The sequence below is a fragment of the Microtus pennsylvanicus genome, chromosome 14 (genome assembly GCF_037038515.1).
Source record: "Microtus pennsylvanicus isolate mMicPen1 chromosome 14, mMicPen1.hap1, whole genome shotgun sequence".
NCBI classification, from domain to species: Eukaryota; Metazoa; Chordata; class Mammalia; order Rodentia; family Cricetidae; genus Microtus; species Microtus pennsylvanicus.
The window spans coordinates 9,611,418-9,629,991 of record NC_134592.1 but is presented as its reverse complement, the minus strand read 5'-3'; the positions used below and the strand labels follow the sequence as shown (position 1 = coordinate 9,629,991).

Genomic DNA, 18,574 nt, shown 5'->3' with positions numbered 1-18,574 from the left:
GAGGAACCCCACACAGTCACACCCTAGGGAAAACAGCCAAGTCAAAGAGAAGGCTGTGTCCAGCTAGAGAGCGCGAGACATAACCAAAACAGGAGCTCCACATTTTCCCAAGAAGCCAGGAGCTGAGGGCAGCAGAGAAGGCTAACATCAGGGCGACTGTCAAGACATTTCAGAACAGAAGAGTGGACCTTGCCTCCAGGAGAGCCACGGCAACCCTTGAGAGGCTTCCTCAAAGGGGGGCCATCTGGGGGAGCAGGAAGGAGCTGAGAGTGCCAGGGACAACACCAGAGGACGCTGAAATACTGAGCTGGCCAGTGGACAGGGCAGGCTTGGATACTGAGCCAGGGAGGGCTGGCTGCAAGGTGGGGAACAGGCGAGGGACACCAGATCCCTGCTTCTGGTTAACTGGTCGACGCCAGGAGAAAAAAAAACCATGAAGCTGAATTCTTTTCACTGCTGTGCTTTATTGAGGAGTTCGAACTACAGCACTAGTAGACGGCATGCATCACACACTACAGGTTCACTGGGGCGGGGGTGGGGTGGGAGAAACCTCATGTCGGAGGTAGAGTCGGGTGGTATTGGGAGGGGAAGGGGAGGACCAAGCACCGGCTATTCTAGGGGTATCTCTGGCCTCTCTTGGGCCTACAGGCCAGGCCATGGGACGAGCTCAGGGTAGATCAGGGCAGAGTGTTGGTTGCACTGTGAGATGGGTGCTTAAGATGATTTCTGCGCCCTAAGTGGCTGTTTCCCCTCCTTAGTGGACAGAATATCAGCATTCCCTTGTTGCTGGCTTGCTAGCTTCTCCCCACGTGTGGAGACTGGTCTCCCTAGGGCTCCAGCCTCCCCTTCCCTGGGGCAGGCCCCACACACCCTCACTGGAAATGAAGGAGCTGGGGGCAAGCACACGAAGAAACATCCTTTTCCCTATAAAAATAGCTTCACTTACAAAACGGGGGATGCTCACTTCAGGGCAGGGCGCACTGAGTAAATGTTCTCGGTGGAGTTTGTAGCAGAGGCTAGGGGTGAACACCACAGTGGCAGAGAGGGTTGTCTTCTTGGGTTTTACTGGGTTGTTGGTAAGAGGGTCAGAGGAACTAGAGTTCCTCGGTTGGGTTTGGTCACGTGGGGGCTGACTACTCTCTATATGGGGCAGGTTTGGTGGGGGCCCCTGACTGCAGTTTACTGGTGGCAGTCAGTTGAGCAGGGTTCCGTAGAGCTGGGCCTTAGTGAGACTGTCCTTACGACTAAGCCCAGAACCTCCAGTCCTGGGGTAGGCCCGCTGGGGGCTGAGACGACTGCCAGCGTGCATTTCAGGAGAGGCTTCCATGGAGCTTGGCTCCAAGGAATCCCGGGAACCATGCTCGGGCTCGGGGCTGCTGACAGCCCCACACAGCTGCACCCCAAGCCTATCCCCATCCCCCTCACTGGCTGCATAGCCAGCATCAACTGAACGGCTAGGGCTCAGGCTCAGATCACCACCTGCACGGAGGAAGCAGGGCTCTGCCAGATGACCCTGGGAGAGGTCATCACCCTCGGAGAAACTATCAGCCTTGTAGGAGGCATAGAGGGGGCTGGCACGGCCCTCAGCATGGTTGCTGTGGCTCCTACCAGGGCCGCGGCGGCCGTGGCCACGGCCAGCGCCATAGAAACGTTCTCCGAAGTTGCAGGGCGCGGCGCGGCCTGCGTTGCCAGCCTGGTAGTTGTAGGCGCCGACATCCTCCACGCTCAGGGGGCGCCAATGGCCTCGAATGTCTCCTCCGGCAAAACGATTACCGGTTGGCTTGGCCCTCAGGTTCCACAGGTTTGGAGGCATAGCAGTCTGCCGGCTATCTGCGGAGGGCGAGTAGCGGTGGTAGGACTCGGCCTGGTACGGAGACACTGTCCGAGCAAAGCCTGGGGCTACCTGGGCCTCGAGTGGGGAGGCCAGGGTGGCCGCGGCCTTGCCGAAGCGAGAGCTGCTCCCATAGGTGGCAGAGGGCGGCTTGCGGTTGAAGAGCTCGTCGCGGCTATTCAGGTAGATGGCCTGCTGCGAGGCGGTCAGCGTGCTGGCCTGCGCGTGCTCCTTCTCCTCGGACGTGGCACTGAAGCTGGAGTAGGAGCTGGAGGTGGGCAGCGAGGCCGCGTAGCCCGGGAAGGCATCGTGGCGGTAGGCCTCGGGAAAGGCCGCAGCCTCGGCTTCCTCCTCCTCTGCGGCGCTGTCGGTGGAATTTTGCGCACGCAGGAAGCCCACGTCGGTCACGGACGTGTCGACGCTGGGACGCCGGTCACGCTGGCGCTGGCGCTCATGCTCATCAGGGCAGTAGAGAGCTGTGTCGCTGCAGTAGATGTCTTCCTTGTACTGGGGTCGTGAGCCAGACTTCTCCATTCCGTCGCGGTAGCCCAGGTCGCGAGCAGAGGCTTCAGACAGGTGCGAGGACAGACTACCAGGGTCTGGCTTCTCCAGCACCTTGGCGATGACGCAGGTGGGCACGCTGTCAGCGTAGGCCGAATGGCAGAGTGAGGAAGGCAGGCTGCAGTCATGCTTCTCCATGTGCAGGCTCACACGCTGCTGGAAGTCCGAGGGCAGCTGGAACGGGCATGGAGGAGAGGAGAATGGAAAAAGGTCATAGCAAAACAGCTCAGCCCTGGCTCGAGGCCAGGGCCACACCAGCATCACCGACAGACAGAGACACAGACAGACAGCAGACAGTCCCCCACCCCCAGGTGTCTCACATCACATCAGTGGGAGCCAGCTTAATCCCCAAGGACAAGGATGTCCTCAGCACCTGAGGTTCCCCATCACCTCTACCCACCCACCCTATTCCAATGGGCTGAGCAGAGTTGGCTAGGCTACTATCTGGCACCCTTTCTGGGTCCTGCCTCGTGAGGTGTGACTTGTTCTTGCTGGCCCACAGTGTCTGTGTCGTGTCCTGTCTCTCCCCTGCCGCCCCATCCCGTGGACTGCTGAATGAGACAGACTCAGAACACAGATGCAACAAAGATTGGAGGGGCCAGTGCCAGGCACCAAAGGTTTCCATGGGGTGCCTGGTAGGAGGTGTATGGATATGTGTGTGTGGGGGCTACTTTTTGCTTTATTTTGTGAGTGTTGCAGGTTTGGCCATGCCTGGGGAAAGGGGACATGGGCAGGAGCCTGGGTAGGAGATTTCTCGTGCATGTGGGCTGGAAAGGATAGGCTGGCCAGGATGGTTGGTACCAGGCAACCTAGGACTAACTTGGGCTCTGCTGCCAGCTCACTCTGTGTGCCTTCAATGTGTGCCCTTTCCTTGATGCCTGTTTTTTTTTTAATCTCTGGTATGGGCCTGTCTCTAATTGTGCAGCCCCCAAAGGAAACAGGTGTGTAGCCCAAGTGGTTTAGGGTGGCCCTGGGAAGTACAGTGTGGGGGGCACCTTTCACCATCAGGAAGCCAGGACCCAGGTGCACGAGGGACGAGGGTTCAGGCTCACCCGGCAGCTTCTTCTTGGAGGGTGGGGAGAGGCTTCGGGGTGGGGTGGCCCAAAAGGAGCCGGGTGGTCCTGGGACGGGGCGGGCCTGGCTGTGGGGCGGGGCCACGTTACCTCGGACACCTTATGGACCCTGCCGTAGGTCTGGCTGCACTGCAGCAGCTGGGCCGCTAGATTGCAGTCCTTCCTATAGAGCTCCTGGAAGACAAGAGAAGGTGTTTGGCCCAACCGCCCTGGTCAGTGCCCGGTGCCAGCAGGGCGATGGGAGGGGAGAGCAGAGCTGGCAGGGCGGTTAGTTCTGGCTAGTCCCTGTCCAGGTCCCACATTCTTGCTGGCGTTGCCGGCGTGTGAAGGATTCCCTGTCAGCATGGGCCCTCCACAGGCTGGGGCAGCAACAGGGGGCTCCACTAGTTCTGAGCTCCCAGAGGTTGGGTTTCCTGTTCCTCTAACTCCTGGAATCCCTCCAAAGATGACTTTGTGGGAGCGCTGGGCACAAGTCAGGGACAGGGATGAACCCCATGCTGGTCTCCCACTCCACGGTATTGCCAGGCCTTGGGGCTGATTGCCCAGTCTGGGCCAGGGTTAGCGTACGTGTGTGACCCCAGGTGCAGGAGGAACCCTGCTCAGACTCCTGAGCTGAAAACAGATGCAAACAGTAGGAATTTCGCCTTTGGAAATAAATCTCTGTTGCATGTGCCTGTGTTGGGCTGTTCCTTCCTGCTCTTCAGAAATCACAGCTGCCCAAGGACTCACCTGCTGCCCAAGGACCCACCTGCATTGCCCAGGAGATCCAGGACTACTGCCACAGCCTTGTTCAACCAGGACCAGTGTCCTGGGCAACCCTCTCCCATCCCACCTCTACACCAGATCTTCACAGGGGAGGGAAATGGGTCTCACAGTTCCTCTCAACTCCCCCCTGAACTTCCTAGGAACAGAGTTGAAAGTCATCCCCCAGGAGACCCCCACAGCAGTTGTCATGGGAACCAGAAAGCTGTGGGCATTGCCCAACCAGCCCAGGTCAGCCACAGTGAGTAGGGGACGCCTCTTGGAGAAACAGGTGACCTTGCACATTACAGCTAGGCTCCTTGTTTGAGCTGTGTGTGCATAGGATCTCCCTGCCCTACTCTGGGAAAGGGCCCAGGCTACCTGGCCACTGAGTGCTTAGTCTTCAAATCCTTCCTAAGTGACACGATCTAGTAGAACTAAAAGAAACTGCCACCATCACACTTAGCTGGGCACGTAACCCTTCTAACAGGCTATTCAAGCTGTTGACTGCCCAATTTTCTCTCTACTTTCCCTATATGAACTTAAAATCCACAAGGGGAGCCACTGGTCAGATCGTCACCTCAGAACTCCATTCGATCTTGTGGCAGAGGCGCGGAGGCTAATTACTGTGCCCATGGTCAGTCCACGGGGGACAGTGGGAGGCAGCTGGCTAGCTCATGGTGTGATACTGGGCCTGGCTGAAGTCAAAAGTCTGTGCAGATGGGACGGACGGCCTCTCTGTATCCCATCTTCAGTCTCTCCTTTCTCAGGTGCCCCGGGCACTTCTCCAAGCCCTCACTGCCCCATTCTCCCAGGGGACAAATGCACATGGCACTTACGTTGTCCTCTGACAGCTTGTCAATGGTCACCTTGGCCTCCAGCAGGTGGCTGTTGAGGGCGACAATCTCATGGTTCATCGCACGCTTCTCTTCCTCATAGTGCTGGCCCTGGATCACGGGGACAGAGGGAGGAGGGGTCAGTGGTTAGTGCTAAAGCCCAGCTGTTGGGCCAAGGCTTTTGTGAGCCCAATAGCTGTTGATGAAAGGAGCTTGAAACGCTAACAATGGTGTGGGAGTTAAGACAACAGACTCAGCCAGGCTTAACCCCATTCCACTAATGTTGAGCTGGATTAGCCTAGGCCAGCCCTTCCCTGAGCCTCAATTACTTGCTCCTAATGCCCTGCTCTTGGGGTGGGAGTATAGCTTGCTTTGCCCTTCTCACTCAATGAGCTGGGAGAGTGACGCTCAGCACGACCCAGCCCCTACCTGTCCTCCCCCTTTAGATCTCGGCTTGGAGACAGGCAGGAACTGAACACCTTTCACTGAACAAGAACAAGTGTTGGGGAGGTGCCAGAACCCCGTGGCCATTCTCTGTGCTGCCTGCACAGGCTTGGCTTCCCTAGACCCCAACTCAGTTTTATCCTGACAGCACCTCCCACAAAGGGATACTGAGTGAGGGGACAGTGTGCGTTGGGGCCTCACCATCCGGTACAGCTTATCCTCCAGCTCTTGGTTGATCCGCTGCAGTGCCATGTAGTTGCTCTGAATCCTGCAGCGGGAGGCAACAGGGTCATGACTGGCAAAGCCTGATCTTCTACAACCCCAGTAACCTCACGGCCATCACACCCTGCTTAACATGGCTGTCAGCTCACCCAAGCTTGTCCCTCCAGCTCTACCCAATTCAATGTCTGCCCTGAAGATCCGATTAAAGCTAACTTTTGTCAGGGTTTCTCCTAGGCCATGGCCAAAGCCACACTGTTCTTCCCTGACACAGTGGGGCTCCTTGGAAGGAACACAGGGAGGCCTATGTGCACGAGAGCCTGTCAGAGCTGTGCTCAGGTCCTAGATGCTGGCAGGGCAGCTTATAGGTCAACTGCACACCAGGAGACGCGTGTGTGGCCCTGCGATGAGTGCCGGAGCCAAGCAGGCAGAGGTGGAGTGCTTTGGGCTTCTATTGCTGGTGGCTGGGGGACTGGACGTGGTGGCCGCGTGTTCTCTAGACAACCTTTGCGGTACCATTGCTGTCTTGCCAATGGGAAAGGGACACAAAAAGATGCTTAACGCAGTTAAGTGGCAGAGCTGGGACTTTAACCAAGGTCTGGCTGCACTGCCCAAGTTTGGCTTCCACACGGCTTGGTAGTGATGTTCAAAAGCTCAGAAGAATGGGGCCATTCGAAGAGGGACAAGCTGCCCTCGCGACAATGCCAGCTGCTTCTCTAAGGACTTAAACTCAGCCAACAGCAGCAGCCTGCATCCTGTTTGTATTTCTAAGCTGGGGATACCCACAATAGGGTTTAGAAAAATAAATGCCAGAAGGAAAATATCCTAAGAATCTGGTCCTCCTCTCAATGCATCTTGAGTCCCCCCCACAAGCCACTCAAGATGCAGCTTCTACATCCAGGTTCATCTTATGAGCTTTTGTGGCCAGTGGGGTGGGGTCTGGAAGTAGCCCCTCCTGTGCTGCTGTTGGCTCGTTCAATGTCAGAGCGGTACAGGTATGAGGCGGTGAGAAGCCAGGTCTGGAAGAGGCCACTGAAAGAGTCTGCCAACGGCATCGTCAGTGGGCCGCAGGTTCAAGCCCTGGGTAGGCTGCTCTGCTCTCCGTTTGCCAAATATCCCCAGAGCTGACACTGCGATGAGCTAGCTTCTCCCCCTCCCATCGCAGCCCCGCCCTTACTTGCGCAGCTTCTCCGTGACTTTGTCCAGCTCCTCCTGAGCCCGCCGCAGCTCAATCTCCAGGTAGTGACGAGTGGAGCCAAACTCCGTCTCCAGCTTCTCCAGCTTATGCGTGGTGTAGGACAGCCGCTTGCGCAGCTCGCCCTTCTGCTCCTGCAGGGCGCTGCAAGACACCAGGCAGCTGTGGCACCGAGCATGGGGAAACTGACGCCACATTGACCAGCCAGGCATGCTGTGGGCATGTGCTGAGTGTGTGCACACAGGTTACCCCCCTCCCCGTGGTGACTGCTCCAGCACTCATGCCCCTTCAGGGTCAGGAACCTGTGTTGCCCCCTGGATGTTCACACTCCATCCCACCTGAGCCCCAACACCCAAGAGTGTAAGTTGTAGTAGACTTGCTGTAGGTAGAGGGGGGGGGGAGTTGAGGTGCCATGTTGGAAACCTGGAGGCGGGGGTTGGCAGGTGCTGGAAGCCCCGACTATGTCCAGATGTGCTGTGGGACTTTCTAGGGACCCTCGGGACTTAAAACCCAGTGTGGGGTGTGGAAGGCAGGCCGGCATCATCAGAAGAGCCCTCAGCTCTGAGTAAGCCACACATGCCACAGGCACACTACCAGCCACCTCCATTAAGAATCCCTGGATTCCTGCCCAGGCCTAAGGAAAGGGGGCGGGTCCTCCTGAGACTCAGTCCCCAAAAGAGAATCCAAAGTAGAGAGGGAAACCCAAAGGCAAGGCCTCGCTGCCCACGCAGGCCCAGCTGCCAGGTGTTCTGCTGCCCCTCCCAGCTGTCTCTATACTGCTCTCCTCCAGGCAGCCCTCCAGCTGCACGAGCCCACTGCAGGCAGTTGTTACTCAGGCCCCTCTTCCCTTGTCGGCTGGTGAGCTTCCTTGAGTACCCACTTCGTCCAAAGCAGAATTGCAGTGGGCGACAGCTCTTGAGATTGGGAGGTCCTTGCCAGGGGCTCCTGTGCCCTCGGGGAGAGGGGAGAGTATTGTCCGTCTGCTGGAGTGGCCTCCTCAGCGTGACTCCTCACCCCCTCCAGCCTCCAGGCAGAGTTCTGGGAAGCTGTACCTGTAGCACCCTAGGCCTTTGCATTCGGCCTTGTCCCTCTCTAGGGTCTGTGAGGCAGCCGGCCCCACATGCCTACAGCCACCTGGACCCTGCCCACACTGGCAAGCCCAAGTCAGACTCGCTTCTGTATCCCTCTGCCCTGCCTTGGGAACCTTAGGAATAGGACAGGAGCCCCATGACACATTCGGTGCAGGGCTGGGACCCACCAAGGCGCATTGCTCCACAGAGCCTTCATTTACCCGGGCCATCCGGCGGTCTTCCAGACAAAGGGCGACTTGCTGGCCTGCCAGCTTTTCCTGCCCATGCTCCTCTCAGCCATCACAGCCACCTACCTTTCCAGGACAGTTGTTGGTCAACAGAGCCCAAGCTTCTGGATCTCCACCCAGCCTGCTTGCTCCAGGGATTACATCACCCAGACACATATGCTCAGTTCCTAGTCATTGCTGGGGGTGTTCCCCTTTGTGTCCCCCTTGTGTCTGGTGCTGTCCCACCCGAAGGACTTTGCCTGGCCTGGCCTCCCACTGCACCTTGGGTCATGTTTGAGACTCATTCCCACACCAGCCACCTTTGTGGGCTCCACCTGCCAGTCCGTGTCCCATTGCTTCCAGCCTGCCCCTGAACCCTACAACCTAGAGAGGGCCATGGCAGCCCCTTTCTCACACCTGGTCACAGCCTGGGGTCAGAAGCTTTGGAGAGAGGACTCTGGGTGTTGCCAACATCTCTGTCCAGTGTCCTTTCCTCCAACAGACTATCTGGATTCCTCCCAGGGCCTCAGTTTCCACACCCATACAGCAGAACAGTATATCCACATACAAGGAACACGGCTGTCGCTTGCACCTATGCTGGGTATGAGAGCCACCTGACACAATGGGACGGTGTGGGAGGTGAGGCTGTGTGGGAGCTGCTAGGGTCAGCTGTAGGCTCCTGAACTCCTAAGGGTAAGGCGATAGCTAGATAGGTGAACAGCCTGGTCAGTGTATCCTGGCACCCAGACACAGCAACAGCTTCTTCTCTTCTGTGGGGAGGTGTTATTTCAGTCCACAGGCTACAGTCTGTCAAGGCGTCAAGAGGAGCTATGGAAACAGTCCCTTAACATTGCACAGGGGAGGGGGGCCAAGGAACTGAGCAGCCAGAGCCCCAACCACCCCAGCAGTGAGGCTGAGGACCCTGGCAAGTGAGGCACAGCTGCAGAGCGCTGTCTTAAGTCCTGTCTTCCACTGGAAGCCCAGGTAGGCATTAGAGAGCCGACCCCATGGCTCAAAGAGGGGCCTGAAAGGGCCTCTATCCTTCCTGAAGGCTTCTCTGCCACTCACAGGAGTTCAGAATGGAGCTGGGCTATAGGGACAATGTATTGTGAGCCAAGAGACCCTGAGTCAGTCTGTCCCAGGATGCAGACACGGGGCATAAGTCCTGGAACAGGCAAAGAGGCACCAAGGAGCAAGGGTGCAGAGGAGGAGACGACAGGTGCCCTACCTGTCCCAGAGTGAGGGTGAGGACTTAGCGAGGCAGTCCTGCTGGACTCGGGGCTGCTCGAAGCACAAGGGCACCCAGGGGGTGTGCAGCCTGTGGGTGAAGAGGACAGAGCTGCTTGGAACATATGGGGGCTCAGGGTAGGGCTGTAGCCCCCGGCTGAGGCCAAGAGGGGAAGATTGTTGAGGAGCAGCTGTGCATCTGAGAGCCCTTGCTGGTAGCTCCAGAGGCTCTGAGCTCTTTGGTGGCCCTCAGTCCCACTATGGTAGGGTTCCTTGGTCACTGGTTGGGTTTATTTTGGAGGTTCTGTTCCCACCCACAGGCCTGCATGCTCTACCTTAGCCTTAGGTATGCTGTAGGGAGACTGTGGATCTGTCAAGTGCATGTCCTGACCTGGGGCTGCATTTCTGATAGACCCTGCCCTTGGTGTACATGGCTCAAGAGTCAGAGGAGCAAGAAGGTGGGTCCTGTCTGCTGGGAGGCGACATTGGTTGATGTACAGAGAGCTACATGACTGATCTGTAGGCTGTAAGGCCTGCGATGCTGAGAGTCTCTTTATGTTCTGCTCGGACCCTGCTCATCTACCCCTGCCTGTGGCTGGGGGTGGGCTGGACAGTGTGTGGTATAATAAAGGACAGAGACCTGCCTTAGCCCTGCTCTGGCGCCGCCCTGCGGGAGGACAGTACCACGTGTGTGCCTGCCATAGGGCCAAGGCCTCCCTGGAGCTCTTGTGGTCAGGCCTGACACATGGACTCGGGAGGACACATGTGCAGGCATGCTCAGAGCTGAGGTACTGTCAAGCAGTCACTGAGGTGGGCCAGTAACACCCACAAGAGCTCCTGGCTGGCCTGGAAACCAGGCGGGTTTCAGGATGAGGCAGATGTGCTGAGAGCTGCGTAATCCCATTTAAAAGACTCGCTGCACAGACCATCACAGAAGAAGAGAAATGTTCATTTGTTACGCCTGGGTGGTGGAATGCTGGGTAATTGAAAAAATGTGTACTTTTCTGGATTTGTCATCTTTTCTACAGATAAAATATCAGAAGGAAAAAATTTACTTAGGATTAAATTTTGTCACTGGGAAAAAGTTCCCGTAAGCATCAGTGATGGGTTGGGGGTTGGGGGGTGGAGGGTGGGGATTTTCAGCCCTCCCCATGGTAGCTATCCTAAGGCTGTAGAGGGTGGAACAGGCTGGGCTGTCTCTCTCCCTGCTTTGGACAAGGCCAGCAGTGGCCCCATTGTCCTCGAAGCCCTTGCCGACAAGTCTCCACTTAATAGCTTGGGGACCTCAGCCCTAGATGAAGTCTGGAACCCAAAGGGAGACTGGGTCTGGGGGACGGCTGGATGTACCTGGGGTCTGATTCCGGTCACTGACAGAGCATTTTATCAAGCACCACTGAATGTCTGATTTGTTCTGAACCAGGTAACACTTGGAGACTGTCAGTGAGGCATCTGGTATAGGACCGTCTCCCAGACATGAGGGAAGTGGGCTCCAGGGAGGGTTACTAGACCCCAAATCTGAGGCAAATCTCAGAGCTGAGATGTGGACTAGTGGATTACTCCCTTCTCGCGTCCATTCACGAGAGAAGACGGGCGCACCACCAGGAGAGCAAATGACTACCCTACTCTGATCAATGAGCCCCCAGGGCCTGGCACTGGGTGCCTCTCAGGAAGAGACAGGGTGGCGCCCTGCCATGCGCTACTTCCCAGCTTGCCTGGAGCCCATTTCCTTCTTCCTAAGCATGGAAGCAACCCTTTCTCCTATGGAGGGAATCTGTTGATACATGTGTCTGTCTTCCTCTCCCAGAAAATGCCACCAAACAAGCTCTGAGGACCCTGGGGACCAGCAAGAGTCCTTGAAGGTAGAGAAAGCACAGGATACTGAGGGAACAACAGACATAGACCACAGCCTTCCTCTCACAGCAAACAAGCAGGGGGCCGTCTGCTCATCAGAACAGACAACCACTGCCACCTGTGGAGCCTGGAGGCTGCCTGTGCTCTCTCCAGCATGCCCGGGCAAGAAAGAAGGTTCCAGGCCCACCTGCAGACTCTATGCATGCACAGCGGAGGGCTCTTGAGCTAGCCAGGCCATCCCTTCCCTCTGCCTGCCTTCCTCAGTCTCATCAGCCACTGCCCTCGCTCCTCTCTGCCATGCTGTCCCTCACACTGGCCCCCCTTTCTTGGGAAGCTCAGTTTGACACCTCTCCTGCCTCTGGGGCCACCTGTCTGCATGGGATTCATACTCATGTTTGCCTGGTGACTGCCTGCCAGCCCACATGGTGATGGGGCGGGACCGGGTTGATCTGGCTCAGTGTCACTGACACTCCATGGGGCCTTGCAGAATGCCTAGGCTCAGCCTGGCTTGCTCTCCAGCACGGCTCAGCTTGGCCCCGGCAGTCATGCTCCAACAACGCCAAATTGCTTGTCATTCTTCACCTGCTGCAAGCACTTTCTCATCTTGGTGACTTTGTCCCCATGTCCCCTCTGCCAGGATCTTGCTCTGCCTGCCCCAGGTTAACCCTTCCCCACCTGAAGGACCAGAGGGCTCTCTCTCCATGCAGATCAACAACTGCTCCCCTGAATGACTAAGTTGCCAATCTATCTACTTTTGATCGCAAGGGTGCACAGGTCTCCTACATGGCCACCCTGGCATCCCAACTCCAAGCTCTTCTGGCAACTGGATGGCTCACTTCTAACCCTTAGCAGACTACACCCTGCCCTGGCCCCTGTACCCAGCCTAAATGCCCAGATTCGCACCTCTTGGGCCGTCATTTCCCCCAGCTTCTGCCTGTGTTAGCCTGGGAGCTCCTGATGGTTCTCTTGCCTCCTCAGGGCCTGGGATATTCCCTCAGGAGGGCCTCCCCTTACACACCACCTCCTCTGGCAACCCACTCAGTCTTACTACTGAGTGGACAGGTGTGGTGACCTGGCTGGTCCCCTGCCCACTAAGCCTGTGGGGCTATCTCAGATATCAGCACCCAGCCAGGCTGATGGGTACATGGCAGTCTGATGCTGCAGGAGCAAGGTCAGGCATAAGAGTTCATCTTCTCAACTAGCCTAGCATGCTCATCTTCAAAGCTGTTGCCAAAGCTACCTCTACCTACTAACACTGTCCTCTCCTGAGCCTTGAACTAGGTCCCTGAGAACCATGTGACCAGTGGTAGAAACAGCTCTATCCTGTGCAGGATCTCCCCAGTCTCCCTGTGAAGGCTGCAGGGCCGCCGCTCCTTCCACGGACCAGCCGGAGCAACCTACCTCCTTGGGCTTCTGGGCAGAGCGTCTCCTGCTGGTGGCACCCTCAGGGGCTCTGATCTGTGCTACATTATGCCTGGTAGTTATATATCTGTGCATCTTTAGAGTCTGTTGCGCCTTGGTCATGCCTGGATGGTTCTACCCTTCATGCCTGTGGCTGCCTTCCCCCAAGGGCAGGTGAGCCATGAACAGCAAACTCAACACTCCTGCTTGCCAAGTGCCCCCATCCATCTTTTTCATCATCGTCTCAGATCTTTCCCCACCCCCACTTTCCAGTTGGGAGAAAACAGGTGCAACATGGGTAAAGTCAGACCTGTCCAGGTCACAGGACTTGGCTGGGCTCAGCTCTGCTGTCTTTCTTCCCTCAGAGTGGAGAGACTAGATGCTAACATAAGTCTGTTAGCATCCATTGTGCTGCCATCATGGTCACTAAGGTGTCACAAAACAGCCCCTGCAGAAAGGCTGCGCACGCCTCTGTGACTTCCCATTGGCATGTGCTAAAGAACAGGACCATACATGTGGTCCTGTGGCCACAGCAGGGGTCTTTCTGGAAGGGGGTTGCCACTAGGGAACACAGGTATCCACACTGGGCACCTGCCCTGATTCTACCCCTAGAGCCCATGGCTAAGCAGTTCAGGCTGACAACGTCCCTCTGTCACTCCTTTCTCTTGGGGCAGCAGCCAGGAGCTACAGCAGGAAAAATCGGCTCCTCACCTCATCTTATCAGGCAGCTGCAGCTCTGCCCCACCACCCTCCTCTGCCAAGAGAGCTATGTGCAGGGAGCCGGGCACCGTGACCTGGAGAGCCCTTGGGGTGGGAGAGCTAGATGCCCAGGGCAGCTACAGAGTACACACAAACCCCACCCCCAGGGACATAACCCTTCTCTGTTCCTGTACTCCTCTTCCAGGCTTTCCAGATGCCCCCTCCCCCTAAGGACAGGAGGTTCCCACCGGGACTCAGTCCCTAAAGATTCATTGACTTGGATTCCTGTCACCACCACCCCATGTCTCTACCCTAGCCTCCTCATCCTGTTCCCACCACCTACAGCATGGAGCACGGGAAGCTGTCCAAGGGAACCTCCTCATGTGCCTCCCACATCTGCCTCACACCTGTCCTCTGCGCCTGGGACAACCCTCTGGGCTCTTGCCTGCTCTCTGTCAGCTCCAGCAAATCCCTTCTTTCTGAATCAGTAAGCCCCCCTCCTTCTAGATCATTCCCTTCAGCAGTCCAGTAGGTGGCTTCTTTTCACACTTCAGTAACCACCTTCTCTGATCTCCAGGCACTGCCCGTTCTGCTGCCGGAAATGCAGAAACGCAGTCTGTCCCTGCTGTCTGTCTCTATGTTCCCACCCTTGAATGGCGCCTGCCATTCCCGTCTTGTCCCTCACCTGGCATCTGGCTGACTGGCTACCCCTTCCCAGCATCCTTTGAGGGTGCTCCCTTTCAGCAGCCGCTTTCCTCCCCTGGGTGCACACGCTCACAACAATCCCCAGTAGCAAATATTGTGGACTGCACGGTCCCCAGTGAATCCGATTCCAGGTGTCTCCATCACACTGCCTCACCTGTCTGCAGGGCTCATGGGATGCTCTGGACAGACAGCCTTTCTCGTGTCTGAAGATTCCTAGACATTTCCCACCCTCCCACAGGCCCTGCCTACAGGATGAGCCCCCTTCTTCCTGTGCCCCTCAATGCTGCTCTCCCTGCCTCAGACTGTAGTCTTGAATCAGTCACACTGTGTTAGGGAGGCCACCAAGCTATGCTAGGGTTGGGGCAAAGGAAGGAAGGAGTTACATCTTGGGATGGGCTGTAACTGTGCTGGGGTCTGGAAGTGGTGTGGGGCCTCAATCAGTGAGGAAAAGGTACAGGTTTGAGGGGTGCCCCTCATTGGCGAGCTGGAAGTGCTGTGTTTGGGGCCATCCTGGGGCGGGGGTAGAGTTAGAATGGGAGCCTGGCGGAGGCTAGGCAGAGGAGCTACACAGGCCTCGGGAGCATCTACAGCCTCCTGCTTAATGCATTGGGTTCCTGTCTCTCCTCCCTGACCCTCTTATCTCTCCCCTGCCCCACAGGCTGCCCCTCTCAAGGCTGTCTCCCCCAACAGGCTGTCCTCCCCACAGGCTGTCCCCCACCCTAAGTCAGGGTCAGCATTCAGGATAGGACAGTGGATGGATGGCCTCAAGGTGAGCCTCAATGACAACAGTATCTCCTCAGGGGCTCCCAAATGTCCCCTAGGTGGCAAGTCCCTCAAAGCCCAGGTAAGGGAGCTGCAAAGCCACCTGGGCACCAACCTGGCTTGAGGACCTTCAGGCCCCTCACAGCTATCAACAGACACGGCTGTCTCTGGTGTGCCTTAGTTTCTCCATCTGCAACAAAAGCCCACGGAGCCACTTGTGACTACCATGGCTTCCCTAAGGAAGTTTGCTCTACGGGTCTTCCTCCACCCCTGTAGCAGGGTCATGAGGCCTCCTGACACCTGGTGCTCTGGGTAGGGTCGTGGATAGAATGTCTAAGTGGGTGGGGGGCTACCTAGACTACCATGGGTGTGCATGGAGCAGGTGACCCCTGCCCAGCTTGGAAAGTCCTGTACTCATGGCTGTTTTCTTTGTCAATGTTTAAAGATTTACTTTATAAGTATTTTTGTTGCATGTCTATCTGTGCATCATATGTGTACCTGGTACCCTTAGAGGTCAGAGAGGGTGCTGGGCCCCTTAGAATTAGAATTATGGACAATTCTGAGCTACTGTGTATGTGCTGGGAATCGAACCTGGGTGCATTGCAAGAACAAGTACTCTTACCTGCTCTAGTTCTGTGGATGTTTTCCTGTCCAGGGTTGACAGGGTTGACACTGCACCACACCCCTGCCCCAAATCCTAGACTGTCTCCATCCTGCCTCCATCCTCCTCCTCACTAGGGGAATAATGTCACTTGCCCAGTGGGTGGGGCATCATGGCCTCTGTGGGGCAATGATGGACCCTTTGAGAGAGGTAGGTAGTTACTAGTATGAGTTAAGTCTCTACAGCAGCAGCTGAATGCCAAGTTCATACAAATGCATTCAGTTTATCTAAAGTAAGCACTGTTATCAGAGGATCAGAGAGGGTCAGAAGTTTACTCATGGCCACACAGCCACTAAGTAGAGACCTGGCATTCGAGCTAGAGAGCAGACCCCACTTTCATAAAATGACATACTCCATAAAGGAGGCTTTTCAGAGCAGGGTCTCAGATGGGCTGTGGGGACAGGAGATTTTTGAAAAGAAATACAATGAGAAAGAATACTTCATATGCCAAGTCCCTTTACAATGGTCTGACCCCTAAAGAAAGAATTTAGTGAGAATTTGGCTTCCTCTATTAGCATCAGATTTAAGAGTAGTGGTGGGAGCCTTGAAGAACCTCACTTAGTGAGAGGCTTGACCAGCTGGCACAGTGGGTAGGTGGGCCGGAGGGAAGAGTAGGGGGTCTGATGTGGGGGATACTCCCATGTGCAAGGAGACCCAAGTCTAGGTACCCTCAAAGCATGAGCTTCTCCACAGCGGTCCCCATCATGACTGCCAGGAGCCCAGGCTCAGCACTTACCATACCACAGCTCTCTCAGCAGCAGGTCTGGTTCCACGGACCCTCTCTATACCCAGAACCCACTTCTGGGTCCACCTTCAGACCCTGTCCCCCTCCATCTCACCCCATTGTTCTTACCAGGCCCTTGCACCGGCTATCTCCCATCTTCCTGGAGCTTGGGCCTCTTGTTCTCAGGCTTGCAAAACTGCCCTGCCCCACAGATGATAGCTGCCCTCACCATTTCTGTCCCCAAAACACTTGTGAATTTTACTTGTTTAGAAAAGGTCTCTGTCACCATTAACCACAATTTTTTTTCCTATATCCTCCCTTGACTACCATACCCTTGGTAAACAGTGGTGCTTAATAAATGTGTTTGGCTTGTGATCAATGGGCAAACAAAAGTCCAAGTGACAAGTGAGAGGGCCAAGGCCAGACCTTCAGGACAGGGGAGATCCAGTGCATGGGAGCAGATGTGCCATGTCAGGGGTGCAGTGGGGGCAGAGCTGGGGGCTGCACAAGGAACATGGGGAGTGGGGGTCTGTAGGCTTGAAATGCACCCCCAGCCTTGACTTTGGGAAAGGCACATGTGGCCCTGGGTGGGATGCTCAGGCAGGTGTAAGGATGTCTGATAGCCACTTGTTTCTATGGAGTCACCGTGGTGCTTCCCTCTCTCCCACTGCCCCAGCATGGAGGACAGCCTTCCTGGTCTGTGCAAGGCTGAATGAGAAGCGGGTAGGTGAACAGATCAAGCTGTGGGCCAAATGCATGAGTATCCGTGTGAAAATAATACCGACCCCGGGACACAGGGATCAAGTTCAAGGAGAGGAAGGCCTTTGAGGGCACCTGAAAATCCATTAGCAGCACACAAAAGACTTCAATAGGGAAAAAAAAGGAGCAGGCTGGGCTCTGCTCAGTGCTGGAGTATCTGCTAGCACTGTGAATACAATGTAACCCCAGCACCCCAGCCTGAGACAGGCAACAGTGCCAACGCCACCACATCCCATTGACCCAAGGACCACTGTGAGCATCATATAATAGCAGGAGGTGCTGGTCTGCTGGAACCAGCTGTATAAAGAGTTCTCACAATCCAAAGTCACACTGGATCCCTTGGATGCCTGCAGATGGCACCCAAGAGGGCTATCGAATGACGGGAATCAGCTAGGAAAGATCCCCATTCCTACACCTGATGGGAGAAGTTGGTGAGGATTTGGGCAGGGTCACTGGGTGCCTCTGGGCCTGTTGTCCCAAGATGATCACGTGGTGCCCCGGCACATAAAGGACACTCATCCGTGGATGTCCACAGCAGCTCTGCTTACCTTGATTCAATCACTAAGGAATGCCTGTGGCTCAGTGGGATGGCCAATCACTGGGCGACTCCCACAGCCATGACACAGATGAATTCCAGAGGCACAGATGGGGACCCAAGCGAGACACAATTGAAGCTGTTCATGAATTCAAAAGCCAGGAGCCTGTATCACAAAGCCAGGGTCCTGGTAACTTTGAGGTGGGGGATGTATTTGGGGAAGGGTCTTGGAGATTTGGAGTGGCTGGCAGTGGTCCCCAGCTTGCTCTAACTTCACAGCTAGTCCTGCAGTTGATCACTGGCTCTGGGTTGCTTTCCTGGAGATGGCCACACTCTGTCACTTTAAGGACTTGCTTTGGGCAGAAGGTGTGGTCCCTAGTGAGGGAATCTTTGGGCTTGCTGAGTACCCCCCTGCATCTCTGGACAGAGAAGAAACTGCAGCTCAAAGTGGGAGGGGGAACGCCTAAGATGGCAGCAGAGAGAGGCCCATGGCCATCACACATCAGGCAGCTGAGATACAGGGATGTCTCAGACAGCTGGAGGTAGAGTGGCTGAGCAGGAATGGAGGAGCTGAGCAGGGATGTGCAGGATTCAGGAGTGGGGAGATGCTAGGCTATAGCCAGGTAGCCAGATCAACAATAGATGTGCACCTACTATATGTCAAGGGGCCCAAGGAGTCCTACTGTGTGCAAGTCCCTACCAGGTACTGAGGCTAGTAAAAGAGAGGTCAGAGTCAAGTCTTGTTCTCACGGTGCTCACATGTGGCAAAAGGAAGATGAGGGACTTCATTCCAGGTGTCTGGGACAGCCCCCTGACCTCTACTCCCCATTCCTCCTCTGTCCCATATTGCTTCCAGAACCAGGAGGTCTCTGCATTCTTGGAGGGTGTCTTGTTTAGCCTGTCATCTTGAGCCCTAGTTGAGGCATTTTTGGGATCATCCTCCAATACCTCAGGAGGCTAATGTCTCTAATCTGGTACCCAGAGCATCCTGGGCAGACTTCACTGTCCCCTATCCCTAGCCTGGGTGCCTGCTTTGGATGGCTGGGTTGGGTT

At 56.0% G+C, this 18,574-nt stretch overlaps 1 protein-coding gene across 9 annotated transcripts in view; it reads right to left on the bottom strand.

The window, feature by feature from the left end:
• Positions 1–444: 444 nt before the first annotated feature.
• Positions 445–18,574, bottom strand: part of Begain (brain enriched guanylate kinase associated) — a 33,874-nt gene continuing 15,744 nt past the window's right edge. For 4 of the 9 annotated variants that reach the window (XM_075947789.1, XM_075947792.1, XM_075947791.1 and 1 more), the window contains exons 3-7: positions 6,883–7,044; positions 5,688–5,754; positions 5,046–5,153; positions 3,445–3,639; positions 445–2,566 (exon numbers count right to left, since the gene is read on the bottom strand). In XM_075947789.1, coding sequence (XP_075803904.1) covers positions 1,193–2,566; positions 3,445–3,639; positions 5,046–5,153; positions 5,688–5,754; positions 6,883–7,044 — 1,906 coding nt within the window. In that variant the 3' untranslated portion in view covers positions 445–1,192. Of the gene's footprint in view, positions 2,567–3,444; positions 3,640–5,045; positions 5,154–5,687; positions 5,755–6,882; positions 7,063–18,574 lie in introns of all 9 variants that reach the window. The other 5 variants (XM_075947793.1, XM_075947796.1, XM_075947795.1 and 2 more) reach the window with 3 other exon arrangements.